We start from the raw sequence: 17,728 nt of genomic DNA on the forward strand, positions 1-17,728 counted from the left end.
CATAAAAATGTTTTTTTCCTGAAAGAATCACATTCTATATAGTAGTGATTACTCTTCAGCTTAGTTCTGTATTCCTAAAAGCCACTTTAAGTTTACAGCCATAAAAATGTTCCCTTCTGATCAAAATATAGATCCTGAAATCTATATACAAAACATTGCATTCTTTATCCATACACAGCTTGTTAGCTTTTGGATTCATTTTCTCCCAAGTCAGATTTATAATAAATCATCTCTACATTAAGATTTTGGAAATTAAAGAGCTCAGGCACACATAGCCCCACCAAAAAAAAAAAAAAAAAGGGACCTAAGACCAGCCAGCCATACCATACAGGTCAGAGGCTGCATCATTGAATTTGTGAATTCTGGGCATAGGTCACATTTTCTAATCCCTTGGCTTTTTATTATGAACAGGAGAACAACCATGGTTATATCTAGGTCACCAAGGAAGCCACTTGTTTTGGATTTGAGAAATCCAAGAGAAAGGAAAGTAATTAAAATGCATGCTTATCGTTTTCAGAGCAGCATTTATGTGGACATAAGTAAAGTCCAAGAATATTAAAGTTCATAGAAATGGTTCCAGAAGGGCTGTCAGTCTTTGTCTAAGAATGAGCTGCGGATTTTGAATAGTGTCATGGTCGTTATGCATCTCTGTAAGAGGGAAGCCCCATTCATCTTTCTCACGGCAGCCTCCGAGCTGTAGGGAGACCATTATTAAATGGCGTTCACCGGGTCAGGTGGAAAACCTCTTCCCCCCAGAGGCTCGCCCTCGCCAGCCAATCACAAAGCAGCCTGCGCCAGGTCCACACCCCCTGCCCTCACACTCTGGAGGATGGAGTATGATTGGTGCATAGTTGGGGTTCTGTGGGAGGGGTTTCTTGTCACTCTTCCCAGCTTCCCTGCAGTTCCTTATTTGGTAGCTTTTGACAGAACTAGTCTTTCTTGGCAGCTAAGCATCTTGATATACATTATTCATTAAGCCCTGGAGCTGGGAGAGAGAAAGATGCAGACCCTTAGATCTTTAGCTATTCTTTTATCACATGGATTTTCTTTATTCAGAATAATTGTTGAATTTTGTTCCATTCTGGAGTTTTACAAATGGCATGTATTTAATGGGAAGATGACTGGATGGAACCTAATACGAGGCATTCTTTTGTATACTTAATTACCGAAATCTTTTAAAATCCCACACTGGCTTACGGGGATTGTGAAAGTATAAAGGATTTGAAGATACACATATTTTTGAACATATTTATCATATATATAAACATTTTTGATAAGCAATCAAAAATGCCTGAAGCAAACTATTTGCTATCAGTGTCGTGGGGCTACATAAAGGTAAGATTGATTTTTCCTTTGAAAACCCCTGGTTACTCCGATTACATAATTGTTAGTGTTAACAAATTATGATGGTATTTAAGCCTTCTAAGCAATTCTATATTTTTCCCTTTTACACAAACTATGAAAGAAATATGTGTTTTCAGTGTTCAAGATAAGATTGGATAACTTTTTATCCTGTGTAGTTTGTTAAAATAGCTTTTTGATGTGTAGTGATTCTTCTGTTTGTCATATGGTATAAGTTTGTGTTGTGCTTTAAAATATCAAGGTAATTAAATAAATTCATTTGCAAATAATTTTTTAGCCAAATTTCCTATTCTGATTTATGGATTCCAATTAACATGTAACACTTTAAAGGTTATACAGTTAATTCATGGCTCTTGCTAAATGCCTGTACTACTTTAATATGACAAAGATTTTTTTTTTCCATTTTTGGATATACAACTCTAGATTACATTAAAAATTGACATTGAATATTTAACTGATATTTGTCTCAAAATGAAAATTGATTATCTTAGTGTAAAATTATTAAAAAAAAGTTTGTATGATGATGATGCTTTTGTTAATCTCAAGAAGTGAATTAATACACTGAATTTAATAAGAATGTGTTCATATTTAGCAAGCTTTTTGCCTGTTCTGTGGTAATGATAGCATGGTGTTCTACCTCCATGATGTTGTAATGAAAGGTAGAAAAACTTAGTTCAGTTCTGGGTGAAGTATCACTTCAGAAAGTGAGGCTCATCCTTGATTATTGAGGCAATTGCACAAATTTTTAAAGATTCATTTTTCCATTACTTTAAGGACTTGAAGTTTGAAATATTTTGTCTGTTTCTTTGCTTATTTTAAAGGACATTTCCCCCTTTTGAGATTTTCTTGAATTTTTAGAAAATATTTCAATGTTTAAATTTATGGATGATCCAGATTTTTAAAATGTTTTTAAATATATAGATTTTCATTATGTGAATTCTGCTAAGCATTTCTTTTCTACTTTTTTAAATACAGAAAAGTATAGAAAGTAACCCAAAAAACCCATAATCCCTCTGACTCCTCAATTTATCTCTTAGCTTTTAGCCAGTTCATATTTGATACATTTTTTAAAGGCTTCATGTTTATATTTTGGGTATGAACAATACCTCCAAGAATCTAAATATGCAGATGTGGTCTTATGCATTTTGAAGATTTTATTTTTATGCAGCCAATTTAAATTTAAGTAGCTTTTAATACTGATGTATTCCAAACTTGTCACAGAACAGCAAATTAAATGATTTTTTAGCAGAAAATTATAGCTAAATATAAGCGTTTTCTTTCTGTTTGAGCTGTACCACCTTCTTGAATGTATACTAGGAGGATATGTAATATATACATCCAGTAGCACAGTGGCATGATTCAGGATTTCAGAGGACTATATTTTAAAATATTTTAATTATATTTTTGTTTCTTTAATTTATTTATTTATTCTAATTTTTATACATGGCAGCAGAATGAATTTCAATTCATAGCACACATATAGAGTACAATTTTTCATTTCTCTGGTTGTACACAAAGTGGAGTAACACCATTCATATCTTCATACCTGTACTTAGGGTAAGGATGGTGGAATGAGATGGACATAATTTGTTTTATTTTGTTTTCTTAATCTTTTTTTAAAGTTTTTTTTTGTAGTTGTGTATGGACATATTGCCTTTATTTGTTTATTTTTATTTGGTACTGGGGATTGAACCCAGTGCCTCACACATGCTAGGCAAGCGCTCTGCCACTAGTCTACAGCCCCAGCCCTAACAATCTTAAATATAGAACTTATATACAATCTTGAATGTAAACCAGAGAACTGTAGTTCTGAAATGTAAAGCACACCATTCAGATATGCATTTTCACTTTCCTTTAAGCCTTTTAAATGCTACTCACAGATATTCTGATGCTTAATGAAAACAAAGGATTTAGAAATCTTCCTCATGTTTTTCTTCATTGCAACCATGATTCTGTTTTATTTTCTAATTACTTAAACCAAAACTAACAAGAAATTCCCAAGCAGAAAATATTTAGAGGCTACTTTAAAAATAACTAAATGCTCAATTAAATTGCAACCAATTTTTAATTGAAAATCAATTCAGTGTTTTGTGTCTTTTAAATCTATTAATCAAGAAATATAATGATATTTCAAGAAGAATACATTTTATTAACTTTTAAAATCATCATTTTTCCCCAGTCATGGTAATTTTTATGTAGTTATTTTAGTAAATGTTACAGAGTTATCTCAAAATAAGAGAAATTCTACTTAGATTTTAAAATTTTTGTTGAATATTTTAGTATATGGTTCTTTAGTACATCAGGCTATACACTCCAAAACCAATTTGTAAGATCAGCTAATAGTTGAGAAAGCAATTTTGGTGATTTTTGTGGTTATTAGTTTAGTTAACCTGGATTTAAAATTTTGTGTAATAGCTAAATAGTAAAATGATTTTTATTCCTTTTAGAAAATATCCTTATGTTTTAACTTAATGGATGCTTTGACAGTACTCCGTAGGAAATCCCTCATAATTCTTTCCTTTGGGAAGAGAAAGGTTGCTTCAAATACTGTCAGTTATAATTATGATAAAATTAAATATTGACTTTCTTGGAGCACCTTGCAAACCTTGGTAGAGAGATAGATGTGTAATAATGGATTTCTCCAACCTAGGATTTTTCTGTTTTGAACAAAAACAAAAGAATAGTCTGGGCATAATGTGTATGATGTGAAATATTCAATGGAATATGCAGTCTTGTTTATTCAGTCTACACAATAGATTCTCTGGCATTTTTTGCTTTAGTTATCTGTACTAACTGGCTATTTTGATGAATTATATATTTTAATCACCAGAAAAATTATGCATCAGTAATTTGTGTCCCAGATTTGCAGGTAACAAATATTTTTCTATTTGTACATATGACAATATATTCCTTCTAAGTTAGAGCTTGTGCACAAGTTAGAAGATGGGTCTGTGAATACCTGGATCCTCATCTAATTTTTCCACTTGCCCAAGAAGATTTAGTGTTTAGTTACATTGACAGGGTGCGGGTGGACACCTTCCCTGTACAGACTGCTGAGGGGCTGGCAGAGGCTGAAAGGACTGCCTATTTCACACCTTTTACATAAAATGACTTTGTGATTATAGCAACTTACAGCTTATGACAGGGACAATGTCTAGTCAAAGAGATACTTACTTGAATGCATGCTTCAAATGTTAATAGCAGTCTGTCTTTTAAGTGTGTGTGTGTGTGTGTGTGTGTGTGTGTATTTCTATTTAATGGATGTTTTCAAAGGTGGATTTCATCTGTAAAGCAAGATGTGTTGTCCACTCTCCAACCTGTGTGAGATTATATATGATATAGTATGTTTTTGAACATAGTTTCCTCTATGTCTTAAATTCTTTTATGGGATTGGATGAAGAGGGGGCTAGCTAGTCATAACTATAAATCAAGTCCTTCAAGTGCATGTTCTTCAATCATAAAAATTAATATCAATTAAAAAACACACAAAAATAGGAACTGAGTATCAAAAAGAGGGCTAGGAAAAAGAACTCAAATAAGTTAAGCAACTATTATGTGCCAGACTAAATAAAAGACACTTTCCATTAGCTTAATTAATCAGTAACCCATAATTTACTCAAGGATACATAATTTAATAAGATGGACAGAAAAAAATTTGAACAGTATTGCAAACATCTTACGAATATTCTTAGAAGGCCTTTCTAGTAGATGATACTATAAAATGCTAAGTGAAAACAAGAAGCAACCATGTTTTATATGATGCCAATTTTTAATTGAAAAATCTCACAGAGGTTAAAAAAGGGCATAGAAGAAAATATAACTGATTGTGATTATTTCTAAGTAATGGGTTTACATGGTTTCTTGCTTTCTTCTGTATAGCATTCTGGCTTTTCTATCACATGTGCATTTTATAATTAACAAGAGGTTACAAAAAGAAAGTAGAGTAAGAAGGTAACCATTGTGTTCCTGGGTTTGAGAATAAGGTTCCTAGACCTGTGAATTGACAACTATAACTTGTATTTATCTTGACCAGTTCGTTTTTGATAGCCAGGGAGTGCTAGTATGCATTACTGTGTCCAGCAGTTTATTGATTTGTTGTTGTGATGACCTTCTGCAGTGCTTTAGTAGGGAGAGTTCAATCCTTATGCCTAATTTAGATGATCAATAAGATTGACTTTTGGAGAGATTTAACTACATTGAGTTAGATCATATTTGTAACAGTTATGTAGAGAAGCAGTACTTTTTGAACATTCTAAATAAGCTAATTTAACACTGAGAAACAATTGCATTTCAAACATTTCTAAAAGATAAATTCACTGCTCTTCTCCAGACTTAAATGAGAATTTCTAGTGAAGCTCAACCACTTAAAGGCTGCTAAAGATAAGGAATGATGTATCTGGCTTTGGTCAAGTATCTAATAGCAGTTACCTTATATATTGGAAAACATATTGTTTCTCTGTACTAAGAGAAATATTAAAAGCATATTGAAAAGCCTATTTGGGCTGTTTTCAAAGTCAAAGGAAGATATGTTAAGAAGCAACTACTATGTCAGTACTGTCAATTCTTTATTAAGAGATGACCTAAGGGGAATGAAAATGCCAAGAGTAGTGTCTAAAGATGCTTAAGGGTATAGTCCTCCAACAGTTGAGTTGCTGTATGTATGGGTATTAAGATTAAATGAGATTGTGATCATATTAGAAATGACACAGTATTGTATACAGGAAACTAAGTAAGTAGAATATATTCACACAGAAAGAAAGAAATATAAAATAATAGCAACAAGGAAAAATAATATAGAATGTGTCTATACTAAAACTTGAGGCACAGATTGGAGGGAAGGTGAAAGGAGAAAATATATTAGAAGAAATATCTGAGGTGTTAACTGCTAGCTGAATATCTTCACTGTTGACACAAGACATTAAGTCAAAGATACGCAAAATATCCTAAAACTCCAGAGAGGATGTATTCAAGGAAGAATAAATACATCTGCGATCCTAACAGAATACCTTTTTAGAAATGGTGGCAAAAGAAAATCTTAACATTCAGATACAGGTGAGATTGGACATGTTCAAGGTTGTATGGCCATAGACTGAATGTCCAGATTCAACAGCAAGCAATACCCTTAAAGGAAAAGCAATCAAAATAGTTACAGTGGAAGTTAAAGGCAGAATAACAACTCAAAAAGGCTGAAGTTAAATAGATGTCAACTTAGAATTTTTTACCTAGCAATATTAGCCTTCAAAATTTCTAATATGAATAAAGATACTTTCAAGGAAGAGGAGAAAACATAAGAGAATTCGCCATCAATTCACCTGCTTTAAAGAAATATAAAAATAGTTCTTTAAGCACCAAATATTTGACAGAAGAAAAAAAAAACTGAGGCCGGAAGAATTGATGAGCTAAAATTAAATGGCAAATATGTGGCCAAATATAATTGAAAAACAGTGGGCATAATGGTTATGGTATTTATAAATTGCAATAAAAACATAAAAAAAACAGGAAGGGTATAAATTTTTAAGGTTCTATCATTTTTTTTGGAAATAGTAAATGCATTATATATATTAGATTGTGATAAACCAAGGATGCATTTTGAAATCTCTAAGTTGTACATTAGCCACTAGCCACGTATGACTGTTGAGCATACATGATTAGACAAAATTTAAATGTGTCTAAGTGTAAAAGAATAAAATCATTTTATTAAAGATTTTTTTTAAAAGCAGCGGATGTGCAGGGAAGTATCAAATCTTTGAAAATGTTGGCAATGCTGTGTGGTGTCTTTGGATAAAACAAGCACTGTAGCTTTAGTAAAATAAGTTGCAAAGTAATAAAATACAATAATGAAAGTTGATGGGGTTTTTGTTTGTTTGTTTGTTTCATGACTTGGGAATTGGGCTGGCAAATTCTGTGAATGCTGAGAACCAATAAGCCTTGTGCTTTTTACTTGAAAAAAAATTTTAAAGAATATATTATGTAGTGTTTATTTAAGTTTTATTTTTCCACAGTTCCCCAAAAGTACTCAAATCTATTAAAGTTTTCTTTGGGGTAAAATATCAGATTTTAACCTTTGACCAATACTATTTATTTATTCATTTCTGGTAATGATAAACCAAATGATAAAAATATACCATGCTTAGTCACGTGAAAACACTTTTGTGTGCTTATAAATTAAATGTATTATTGGTATTTAGATAAAAATATAAAGTGTATAATTGTTTTTACTATTAATTGTCATTGATTGTCAAAATCTGTGCTATTCAATGTCATAGCCACCAGCCACACACTATTTAAATTGAGAATAATTATACAAAATTCAAAATTCTGTTTCTTGTTCACTTTGACCACATTTCAAGTGTGTGGCAGCCACCTGTGACTGGCAGCCACTGTCACAAGTGACACAGATTATGGTTCTTTCCTATGATTGCAGAAGGTTTTGTTGAAGAGTTCTCCTCTAAATTGTCAAGGCAATTTAAAATTTGGGGGATGTATCTTTCTGTGTCCCAGGATATGCTTAAGTTATTTCACTTAAAATTTCCTCTTCTGTTATTTCATTTTACCTTTTGGTTTTTCAGTTTAAAAGGATGCTTAATCGGGAGCTCACCCATCTCTCTGAAATGAGCCGGTCTGGAAACCAAGTGTCAGAGTACATATCAAACACATTCTTAGGTGAGAATAACTCCATGCAGCTTAAAATTTTTCTTTTGAATTGTTTGCTTGCTGGTTTTTGGAGAGGGATTGAAGCACCAACTCATTTTGGAAATCAAATAAGTGTCAAAATTCCATTTGTATTTATTATCTTAATAATTTGATACTGTAAACTTCTAAGCCTTAGAATATAAGGTAACAAGGTAAATTTTTTTTTATTTACTCAGTGGTGCCAGGGATTAAATTCAGGTCTTCACACATACAAACATTTTACCACTGAGCTATATCCCTAGACAGTTTTTTTTTTCATGATACAGAACAGTACAATGTATTTTATAAGATATTTATGCCTGCATTTGACAAATTTTTCTTAAATGCTTCCCTGGCTGGGTACTAGGTACTTACTGATAGTCCCGCCCTTGATTATTTGATTGTCTAATGCATACCATGCCTGGCAATCTGGTGAGCAAGTACAGTGCAACTGCTAAAGAACAGTGTGCTAATAATTGCTGAAAGTGTGATGTTCTGGGGCAGCCCCTCTACCTCATCAGCAGAAAGAAAGTGCAATAAGTGAAAATCAGTAATTTGAACAAATCCTTGATTTAAATTTACTTTCAAAATAAAACTGTTCTAATGGCTGATTGGCACATTACTGAACAGACATGAATGTTTACAGTGTGCAAGAATGGGTAGGTTTGCTGACTGCTTGAAATAGTGGAAGAATGAATGTACCAAGATATCTTGATTTTACTGTAGAAAACAATAAAGAGCATTGGTGTAAAATCACTTAATAACTTATAATTGGAATTCTCTGTGGTTCCCATAAAACTTGGTTACATCATAACTTATCTAATGTGGTATAGAAAAAGAAAGGACCTGAGGTATTCAAGTCATTGAATATGCTTGTTTCCATTTTCAATTTTTTTTAATTTACCTCGTCAAATGTCAAAAGGGACTACTTCCCTTTGAATTTTTTTTCCTTAGAAAGCTTATTTCTATAATAACAGGAAATAAAGGGGAAACCTATATTTTCTTTCAAAAAATGCTGCTTCAATTCCCATAGTCTGATAGGTTTTAATTAGCTGTTAGATTTGTACACTGCTATTTTTATTATATTTGTGTTTGAAGTTTTTATTATTTTAAAGTATGTGTTGAAAATGGAAACCCTTAGTTGGCAAGAGCAGTTTCAAGCCTCTAGGTTATTGTCATACAGTAATGGAGTTGGTGAACAGAGCAAATAATCAAGAATTGTACTTTCTGTGAGTCTGCTGTCATGATTAAGTCTTGCATGATTTTTTTCATTGGGTAATCTATCAGGAAGTAACCACTGGACACATTTGATATTAATTAGTTTATTATGGAATTTATTTGCTTAATTTTGTATATGAGGATATCAAATTTTCATCAAATTATGAATATTCAACTCTATTAGAAAAGTATAACTTGTAAATATTTCCCAGTGATTAATTATATCCTGCCTAATTATGCATGTCGTGTTTTTTAAAGTAGAATTCATAATAATTGTAGAACAATTTCTAAATTTCTTAAGATAAGCAACATGAAGTGGAAATTCCTTCTCCAACTCAGAAGGAAAAGGAGAAAAAGAAAAGGCCAATGTCTCAGATCAGTGGAGTCAAGAAATTGATGCATAGTTCTAGTCTGACTAATTCAAGTATCCCAAGGTTTGGAGTTAAAACAGAACAAGAAGATGTTCTGGCCAAGGTAAGATAATTTCAGAGAGCATAATCATAAGTATGCAGTAATTTTTTGCATGAATTTTGATTTCTTTTCTTTTAAATAGATGGAAAAGTTCATTAATTTATGAGTTTGTTTTGAAAATGGAAAAGCACTTTATAAAGCTCTTTCAGTTATTTGAATTTAAAAATATGTGGATTTAGACAGGTGGTTTAGTACACATTTCTTACTTTTTTTGCATCTTCATTTGATTTTTGGTCTGAAGAAGTTAGAAGTCTGTCATCTCTTCTGGGTTGTACAAGAATAGTTAAGTTTCTGTGAGTAAATATTATCCATTGAAGAAATGCTTTGGGATTGATATTCAGATATTCAAAATCTGTGAAGGTGATGTGTTGTCAGAATTACAATCTAAGCAATGATTCTCCTTTTTCAGTATATTTAAGTAAATTTTCCTAAAGTTTGCTTTTGTTTTTATGGTATATTGCTTATATTTAAAATGAGTCATTACTTAAAAATATCTAACAATTTTTTTAGATTTTTAAATATTTGTGTTTCATTGCCTCATGTTCTTCCACTTTCTGATTATTTGATGTCATTTTTCAATGCCAGGAACTAGAAGATGTGAACAAATGGGGTCTTCATGTTTTCAGAATAGCTGAGTTGTCTGGTAACCGGCCTCTGACTGTTATCATGCACACCATATTTCAGGTATAGCAGTTCTATCACATCTCTGTTGTGCAGGGACTGACTGTTGAGTCTATGAAAAGTGTATGCATTTTGTCTTCCTTATCATTCACCCTTTTTGTTAAAAGTATTTATATTTTAGTTGTAGTTGGACACAATACCTTTATTTTGTTTATTCATTTTTATGTGGTCCTGAGGATCAACCCAGGGACTGATTCCCACATGCTAGGCAAATGCTGTGATGCTGAGCCCCAGCCCCAGGCCCCTCACCCTTTTTTGTTGTTGTTCATTTTGATATTATCTTTTCCCTTATCTGTTCCTTTTCCAAGGGACAAATAAAGGTAGAGAAATGTGGAGTGTGGGTAAAACACAAATAAATTTTATTTTTGTTTTTTTTTCCCATCTAAGAAAAAGATGTGATATGGGAGAATGAAGCAATTCATTAAAACAACAGTTTAAGATTCATCTTCATGACCCTGACTTGCATAGAGAATGGAGTGCTAACTTTAAAAAATGAGTAACTTCCCTGCAGACTAACCTCAGAACATAATTTCTTTAATCTGCTACTACCTTTTCCATATCCACTACATTTTCTTGTGGAGCCCTGGCCTCAGCTCAGAGTGAGATTTAAATGAGAATTTGAGTCTGTTACTGATACACTGGGACTGGAATGGGAAACTCCAGTTCTAGAATGAGGTTGGAGCTAGTGGGGCTGAGGCAATGGTGCTCCAGCGCTGGTGCCTCCATGGTCATGGGATACTGAAGCTTTTATAGTAGGCAGTACATTCCTGAGACCTTAGGTTTGTATAAAGCAGTATTGTCCTCCAGAAGGACAACTCAACTCTGATATTGTCCCATAAGTTCCTAGATCTTCCCAAATATTTCCATGTCTCTCACTGCACATGGGAAAGTGCTATTTCTGTTTCTGAGTCAGCTGTAGGAAGCCCTGGTGGTTTTGTGTGTGTGTGTGTGTGTGTGTGTGTGTGTGTGTGCGCGCGCACGGGGAGGGGGGGTTGTTTTACATTCTGTGTGAAACATTTTTAAAAAAAATATAAAGACAAAAATGTTACAAGGATATCTTCTCCTACAGGAACGGGATTTGTTAAAAACATTTAAAATTCCAGTAGACACTCTAATTACATACCTTATGACCCTTGAAGACCATTACCATGCTGATGTGGCCTATCATAACAACATCCATGCTGCAGATGTTGTCCAGTCCACTCATGTGCTACTGTCTACACCTGCTTTGGAGGTAAATCTGTTTTTAAAAACCTTAAGAACACTAACTTGCCATTCATGAGTGTCTTAAACTTTCAAACTGAGGAATTTTTGATGCATATAGTAATTGGCTTTATTGGAAATATGTTGACTTACAGGGGAGAAATGTTGTGGTTAATAAAGCAGTTGCAGCTTTGATGAATTTGTCTGTAAAAGTGGGTCAGAGATTTAGGGATTCATCTGTTTATATTTCTTCTTTTGAAATGATCCAGTGGATGTGTCACAATGCACATCTGGACTTTTGTTTGTTTTCTGGAAATTCATTTTGATGACTTTTTAAGTTAGAGTTCAAAGAATGATTAATTTATAAAATGTAAACAGTGAATGCATTGATATTTTCCATAGAATTTATTAGGAAAAAATACTTTAATTTTTTTAAATCCTAAGATGTTATTCTGCTAAGTGTTTACTAAAGCAATTTGATTTCCTTAATCATTTTTGGGAAAGATTCTCTTTTTGGATATAGTTTGCATTGTTCTCAGTATGAAATTGTGTTAATACCTCATTATTCAGATGAGTGGTTTTCAACTGTAGATGATTTCTTGCCCCTTTCCCACCCTCCTCAGCTTCTAGTGACACTTGGAATGCCTGGAGAAATTTTTGATTGTATCACATTTTTGTTTATATATGCTACTGGCATGTCATGGTCAAGCCAAGAATTCTTCTAAGTATCTATAATGTACCAGTACAGATCATCATCACACATAGTGTGACCTGACACAAAATGTGAACAGTGCTGAGGTTGAGAAATCCTGATTTGGATCCAAGAAAAGAATTTCCCATGTCTTATTAAGACACTTTTTTTTCTATTTTTTAAAAAAGTATAATGATCCTCAGATATAATGAAGTTGAAATATTTTCTTCCAGAATTATGCTTAAAAAGTTTATAGGTACCTCATTAGCTAAAAGTCTGTTCAAAATACATGGTGATTTGAAGGTTTGTTTTCCATCTAAATTCTAGGAAGTCATTTGTCATTTTATTAATACTTTTTAATCATATCCTTACAGAATAGTAATATTGATATTATCTGATTTTCCAGGCTGTGTTTACAGATTTGGAGATTCTTGCAGCAATTTTTGCTAGTGCAATACATGATGTAGATCATCCTGGTGTGTCAAATCAATTTCTGATCAATACAAGTAAGTAAAGTTCACTGATTTTTTTTCAGAGCAAATTTTTCTGAGGATCTGTGTAGATTTTTTTTTTAGGTCTATAAAGTTCTTTTGAGATATGTAAATATGTGTTTTAATGATAGTGTATGTTAATGTAATTTATCTCTGAAAATTATCATTACATCCCAAGAGGCATTATGATGTTTGAAAATATGTGTTTAGGACTTCTCTGAAAATAATATGTGGCTATTTCACTAGATAGGGATAATAAGGAGAATCAAAAGTAAAAATGGGAAGAGACATTTAGGTAGCTATGCTGCCTTTAAAGGTTAAAAAAAAAAGCAAAGGTAGGTGAAAGTGAGTGCTAGTAGACCTTTACTTTATGTAGATCATCATTTCATCCCTTCAGAAGCTGTAGCTCACCTTTCCCCACCCTCAACAGGCCCAACCCTCTTCTTTCCGTTTTAAATCTTGTAAGGAGGGTGACAGGAACTTCTCTTTTAATTTGATATTTTAATCATTCAGTCTTTTTCTCCTCAGTGGTAACCTCTCAAATCTGTATAACAAGTCATTGCTGAATTTGGAAATGTAAGGATGGTAGGACTGTTCAATGTGGACATCTCTGACAGCTGCACAGCAAGCCTCTGTAGGAAATATTGAGGTGATGTTCCACCTCTTCCTTTGGAAAGAGCTTAGGTTTACAGAAGTTATTTGGTCCCTGAAGTCAGTAGGTAAATTACTTAAACATTTACTGCGATTTAATTCCTTGCCACTAAAATAGATGAATATTATAAATTTAATTTTATATATGAAAAAAATGCAAAGTTGTTGAAAATGTTTTTTTCATATTAATAATCTGCCTTCTTAAAAGGGAAATCAAGATTTTTATTTTAAGATAAGAGAAATGAGGATATAGGACTATCTAGGATCAATGGCTATCCCTAGTAAGAAAATACACTAAGTAGATTTAAATTGTGAGGTGAAGATAACCAAGAGGGATATCTGCCCAAGCCATAGTTAATTGGCCAGTTGAATATGGATACCCCCTTGTTTCTTTTCCAATCTTAGAATAAAAAGGAAATAGACAAAAAAAATTTTTTTGGAAAAAAAATCTGCCTTTTTTTCCCTTCTGCTTGAATTTGTGGATAATAGTCTTCCTATATGTAATAACCACCTAGCCCTGTACAATTCTGGATGCTTACTGTTTATTTCTTATACTTGGCTGTACTCAGATCTAAAGAGAAAAATTAAATGCAATCTTGCTTTGAGACACTTAACTTACACTTTAGGATTATTTAAATCTATTTATCTTTCTTTTAACAACCTCTGTCCTACCTTACAGTAAAGTACACTTTAGTGATCCACATATTTAAAGGATTAGAACAAGTGCCCAGAGATGTGTGGTTAGAAGCTTGGTTTAGGAACTTATTTATACAGGTTAGGTCATTTAAGCTAGCATAGCCCATCTACAGATAAATTTAATGCCCATTGAAGTTTAAGAGGCACTGAAACAGATGATGGAGAAATTTGGAGGATGATTTTAAATACTGAGAGAGTAGCCAGTGATGTCCACTTAAGCTCATTTTTCTGGTCACCTACTTGGGGTGGAAGGATGACAATCCTGAACCTGAAAGTTCCTTGCTACCTATGATGCTGTGATGATCTTCTTTCTATCGGAACACAGGAACACAGGAAAGCTCACAATCCACAGAGCAGCTTGGGTTGGATTGCTAATATTTTTGATGTTAGAGTGTGATGGGACTGTGTTATTCCTGAGCAAACGAATCAGCATTGTCATTTGGTGTATGAAAGTATCCCATGGTTGATGATAGTAACAGGGCATGATCAGAATTACTGCCCTAGTAAGCTTTTGACAAGGGATCATGTGAGGTAGGTTCTTTATTTTCTCCTTTGAAGAACACAGAAAGGGCTTAGTAGCTGGTAAAATAAAAAAGTTTTATCTTCATAACATACAATAAAGAAATCTCTCATAACTAATAATAAATAGCTTTGTGAAAATAACAGTATTATACATTTATTTACTTTTAATACCAGTGATTAAAATTAGGATTGCTTAACCCCTGAGCCACATCTCCAGCCTTTTTTAAATTTTTTTTTTATTTTGAGATAGGGTCTTGCTAAGTTGTGGAGGCTGGCCTCAAATTTGCAGTCTTCCAGGCATGTGCCACTTCTCCTGACAATGCCTTTGTTTTTGATCTGCTATAAACGTCTTTTTTTTCCTTAACAGACTTAAGTTGGTATTTTCTCCTACATTTATGGATGAGTTGAGCATCAGTGAGTCAGATTAGCACTAGCTGTGCTCTTGGCTCAGAGCTTGAACTCCAGTCTGCCCAAAACCAAAGATTGAATCCATTCTTTATAATAAGGAACTCTAAAAAGTCCTGATTATAAGATGTATAAACCCAGAGTTGGAAAGTTATCTGCTATACTACAAAGGAGACTGTTGAGTGCAGCGAGGTAAAGGGATACCTTGGGTTATGTGGCTAATCTCAGAGGAGCACTAGGGCTCACTGGGCTGGTTCACAGTGCAGTTATGGTCCTGCTTTTCAGTTGTGATCCTGGTTCTCATGAATCATTTGATGTGTGTTACTTTGGGGTGCCAAATGATTTGACACTAATTGTGCTTGTACTCACTCTAAGCAGCTTGGAGGTTCTAAAAGCAGAGAGATCTTTTCTGCCTGGCAGAATTGGTTGAGCTTTAATGAAAACTTGGGGATGTAGAGGAAAGTGACATAGAGAAATTGAAGTTCCACATGGGAAGCTCCTTAAGTCTTTTATTTTTAAGGATAATATAGGTAATTAAACCTGTAAAATGTGTACTATATCATCAAGTCTTGAATAGAACATTCTAGAATGTCATTAAAACTCTATTTAACTCCACAGCTTTATTTTCTGCAAAAAAATAAAGCACTATCAAAAGTAAAGAATATACATAGCATTGCATTTTCCTTGGAAGAGTATCCTTTTTTGTTTATATCAAAGATGGCCAAGTTGTGGGGAGAAAGACTTATTTACATTAGGTACATAATCAAAGCATATATATTTTGGCTTCTAAGAGCAGAGAAGCATCATATTAAGGTGAAGTTATATCTAAGAACCAGTGCATATAGTTTTTAATTTCTCTGATGTAATTTAAAAATACAGTTCCCATAGTCATATTAGTGAATTATATAGAGAGTTTTGTTTTTCTACATAAACCTAACTAACATTTAAAAGAAGGTAAATTCATTTTTAACAAATGTGGTATAGTTGTAACTATTGAGATTATTTTATCCAATAACAATGTATTTAAATTTGGTTCTGGGCACTAGGAATTCAGGGTGGCCAAAATTGAGCGTTGGCTATTAGGAACCTGCATTCTGCTGGAAAAGACAGCTTACGTGAACATGTGGCATGTGATGGTGTCCAGGGCAGTAGAAATAGTGCAGGCTTGTGGCACAGAAAGAGGAGTTGAGGGAGTGAGCAAGCAGCTTTAACCCTTGGACTTCAGCACCAATATTAAGTTAAAACCTCCACTTCCTCTCCCCATTTCAAGGACAAATGTTACGTTCAGAAGTCCTTTTGAAGACTTTTGCTCTTGTCTTTCGTAACTTAGAGTCACAGTGTAGCCTGCTGTCATTTTCAAGCTCTGAGTTCAACATAGTGAAGCTGTAGTAACAGTGAGAGGTAGTTCTTACTCGTGGTATCCATACCCAGTCTTCACCCCAGTCCTAAGCGTGCCAGCCCAATCTCCTGTTGTAGGCTTGGATCCACCACACGGATGTTCTTACCTTCACATTAAGGCCCAAACTTCTTTTGCTCCTGTGCCTTTTAAACAGGCTCTTACTGTTGAAAAAATTGTTTCCAGTTTCCCTTCTAAGACTGAGCTGATGAAATGAGGTTTCCGCAGTTTGCAGAGGAAACTCCTGGGGGATTACTAGAAGCCCCCACATTTCTGTTATGTTACTGGCATATAATCCTCCCAGGAGTTTGGTAGAGGTTGTTCTTATTTACAAATGAGAACAAAGGAAGAGAGGTGGGGTGCTGATTTCACAGCCAGGTCTGTTGGATTTCTAAGCTCAGGATCCTTTAACCTCAAACCCTGATACAATGAATATGCACTTAATTTACTCTTAAAAGTGTTTTTCATCAAGAAGATATAAGCAGAGGTATATATGGAATGGATCTGCAGTTGTACTAAAGCACAAGAATGCCCTTCAGGGGCCTATGGTCTAAGGATGGGAGAGTAAATTTTATTTACAACTTAACCAGGCTTAGGCGTGCCCAGGAGCTGGCCAAAAATGATTTGGGGTGAATCTGTGAGAATGTTTTCAGAAGACATAAGCATTTGAATCAGCAAATTAAGTAAAGATTATCGTCATCATTGTGAGTGGACATCATCCAAGCCACTGGGGACTGAACAGAGTAGAAGATGTGGAAAAAAGCAAATTCCTGTTTTCAGTTTGAGCTGGGATACCATTCTCTCCTGCTGTCAGATATCCATGTCACTGCTTTGGGGGCCTTCAAACGTGAACTGGGACTTACATCAATTACTTTCTCCACTCCTTCCATTCCCTCCCCATTCATTCCCTAACTCAGATCTTCAGACTGAATCGCACCCCTAGCTAGCTCTCTTGCTTCTCCAGATCCTGGCACTTATTGGCATCCATAATCACCTGAGCCAGTTCCTAATAAGCACATTGAAATATCTATATCTCTTTATCCTACTGGTTCTTTTTCTCTGGATAACTCATAATAGATATTTTTTAACTAAGAATGTAGAGGAAGAAAGTTTTAAGGATGACTTTTCTGAATTAATTGTGGGGTTTCTAGAATTGGCTTTTTAATCTGATTAAGTTTGAAGACAGCAGTGCTGTTTCCCGTAGGAGAGAAAGCACTGATAGTCTGTGGGGAGAACTGTTTATACATAAAATAGCTGCCTTGGGTACTC

General features: G+C 33.9%; 1 protein-coding gene across 13 annotated transcripts in view; it reads left to right on the top strand.

Annotated features, from left to right (window-relative positions):
- The window catches only part of Pde4d (phosphodiesterase 4D), a 1,337,035-nt gene that overhangs the window by 1,309,042 nt on the left and 10,265 nt on the right, over positions 1-17,728 (top strand). For 12 of the 13 annotated variants that reach the window (XM_078016224.1, XM_078016225.1, XM_078016205.1 and 9 more), the window contains 5 exons: positions 7,932-8,025; positions 9,554-9,726; positions 10,309-10,407; positions 11,474-11,638; positions 12,705-12,804. In XM_078016224.1, the coding sequence (XP_077872350.1) occupies positions 7,932-8,025; positions 9,554-9,726; positions 10,309-10,407; positions 11,474-11,638; positions 12,705-12,804 (631 nt within the window). Of the gene's footprint in view, positions 1-584; positions 1,336-7,931; positions 8,026-9,553; positions 9,727-10,308; positions 10,408-11,473; positions 11,639-12,704; positions 12,805-17,728 lie in introns of those variants that run through there. The other variant, XM_078016243.1, reaches the window with a different exon arrangement.

This window comes from Ictidomys tridecemlineatus, chromosome 1 (assembly GCF_052094955.1).
Source record: "Ictidomys tridecemlineatus isolate mIctTri1 chromosome 1, mIctTri1.hap1, whole genome shotgun sequence".
NCBI classification, from domain to species: domain Eukaryota; kingdom Metazoa; phylum Chordata; class Mammalia; order Rodentia; family Sciuridae; genus Ictidomys; species Ictidomys tridecemlineatus.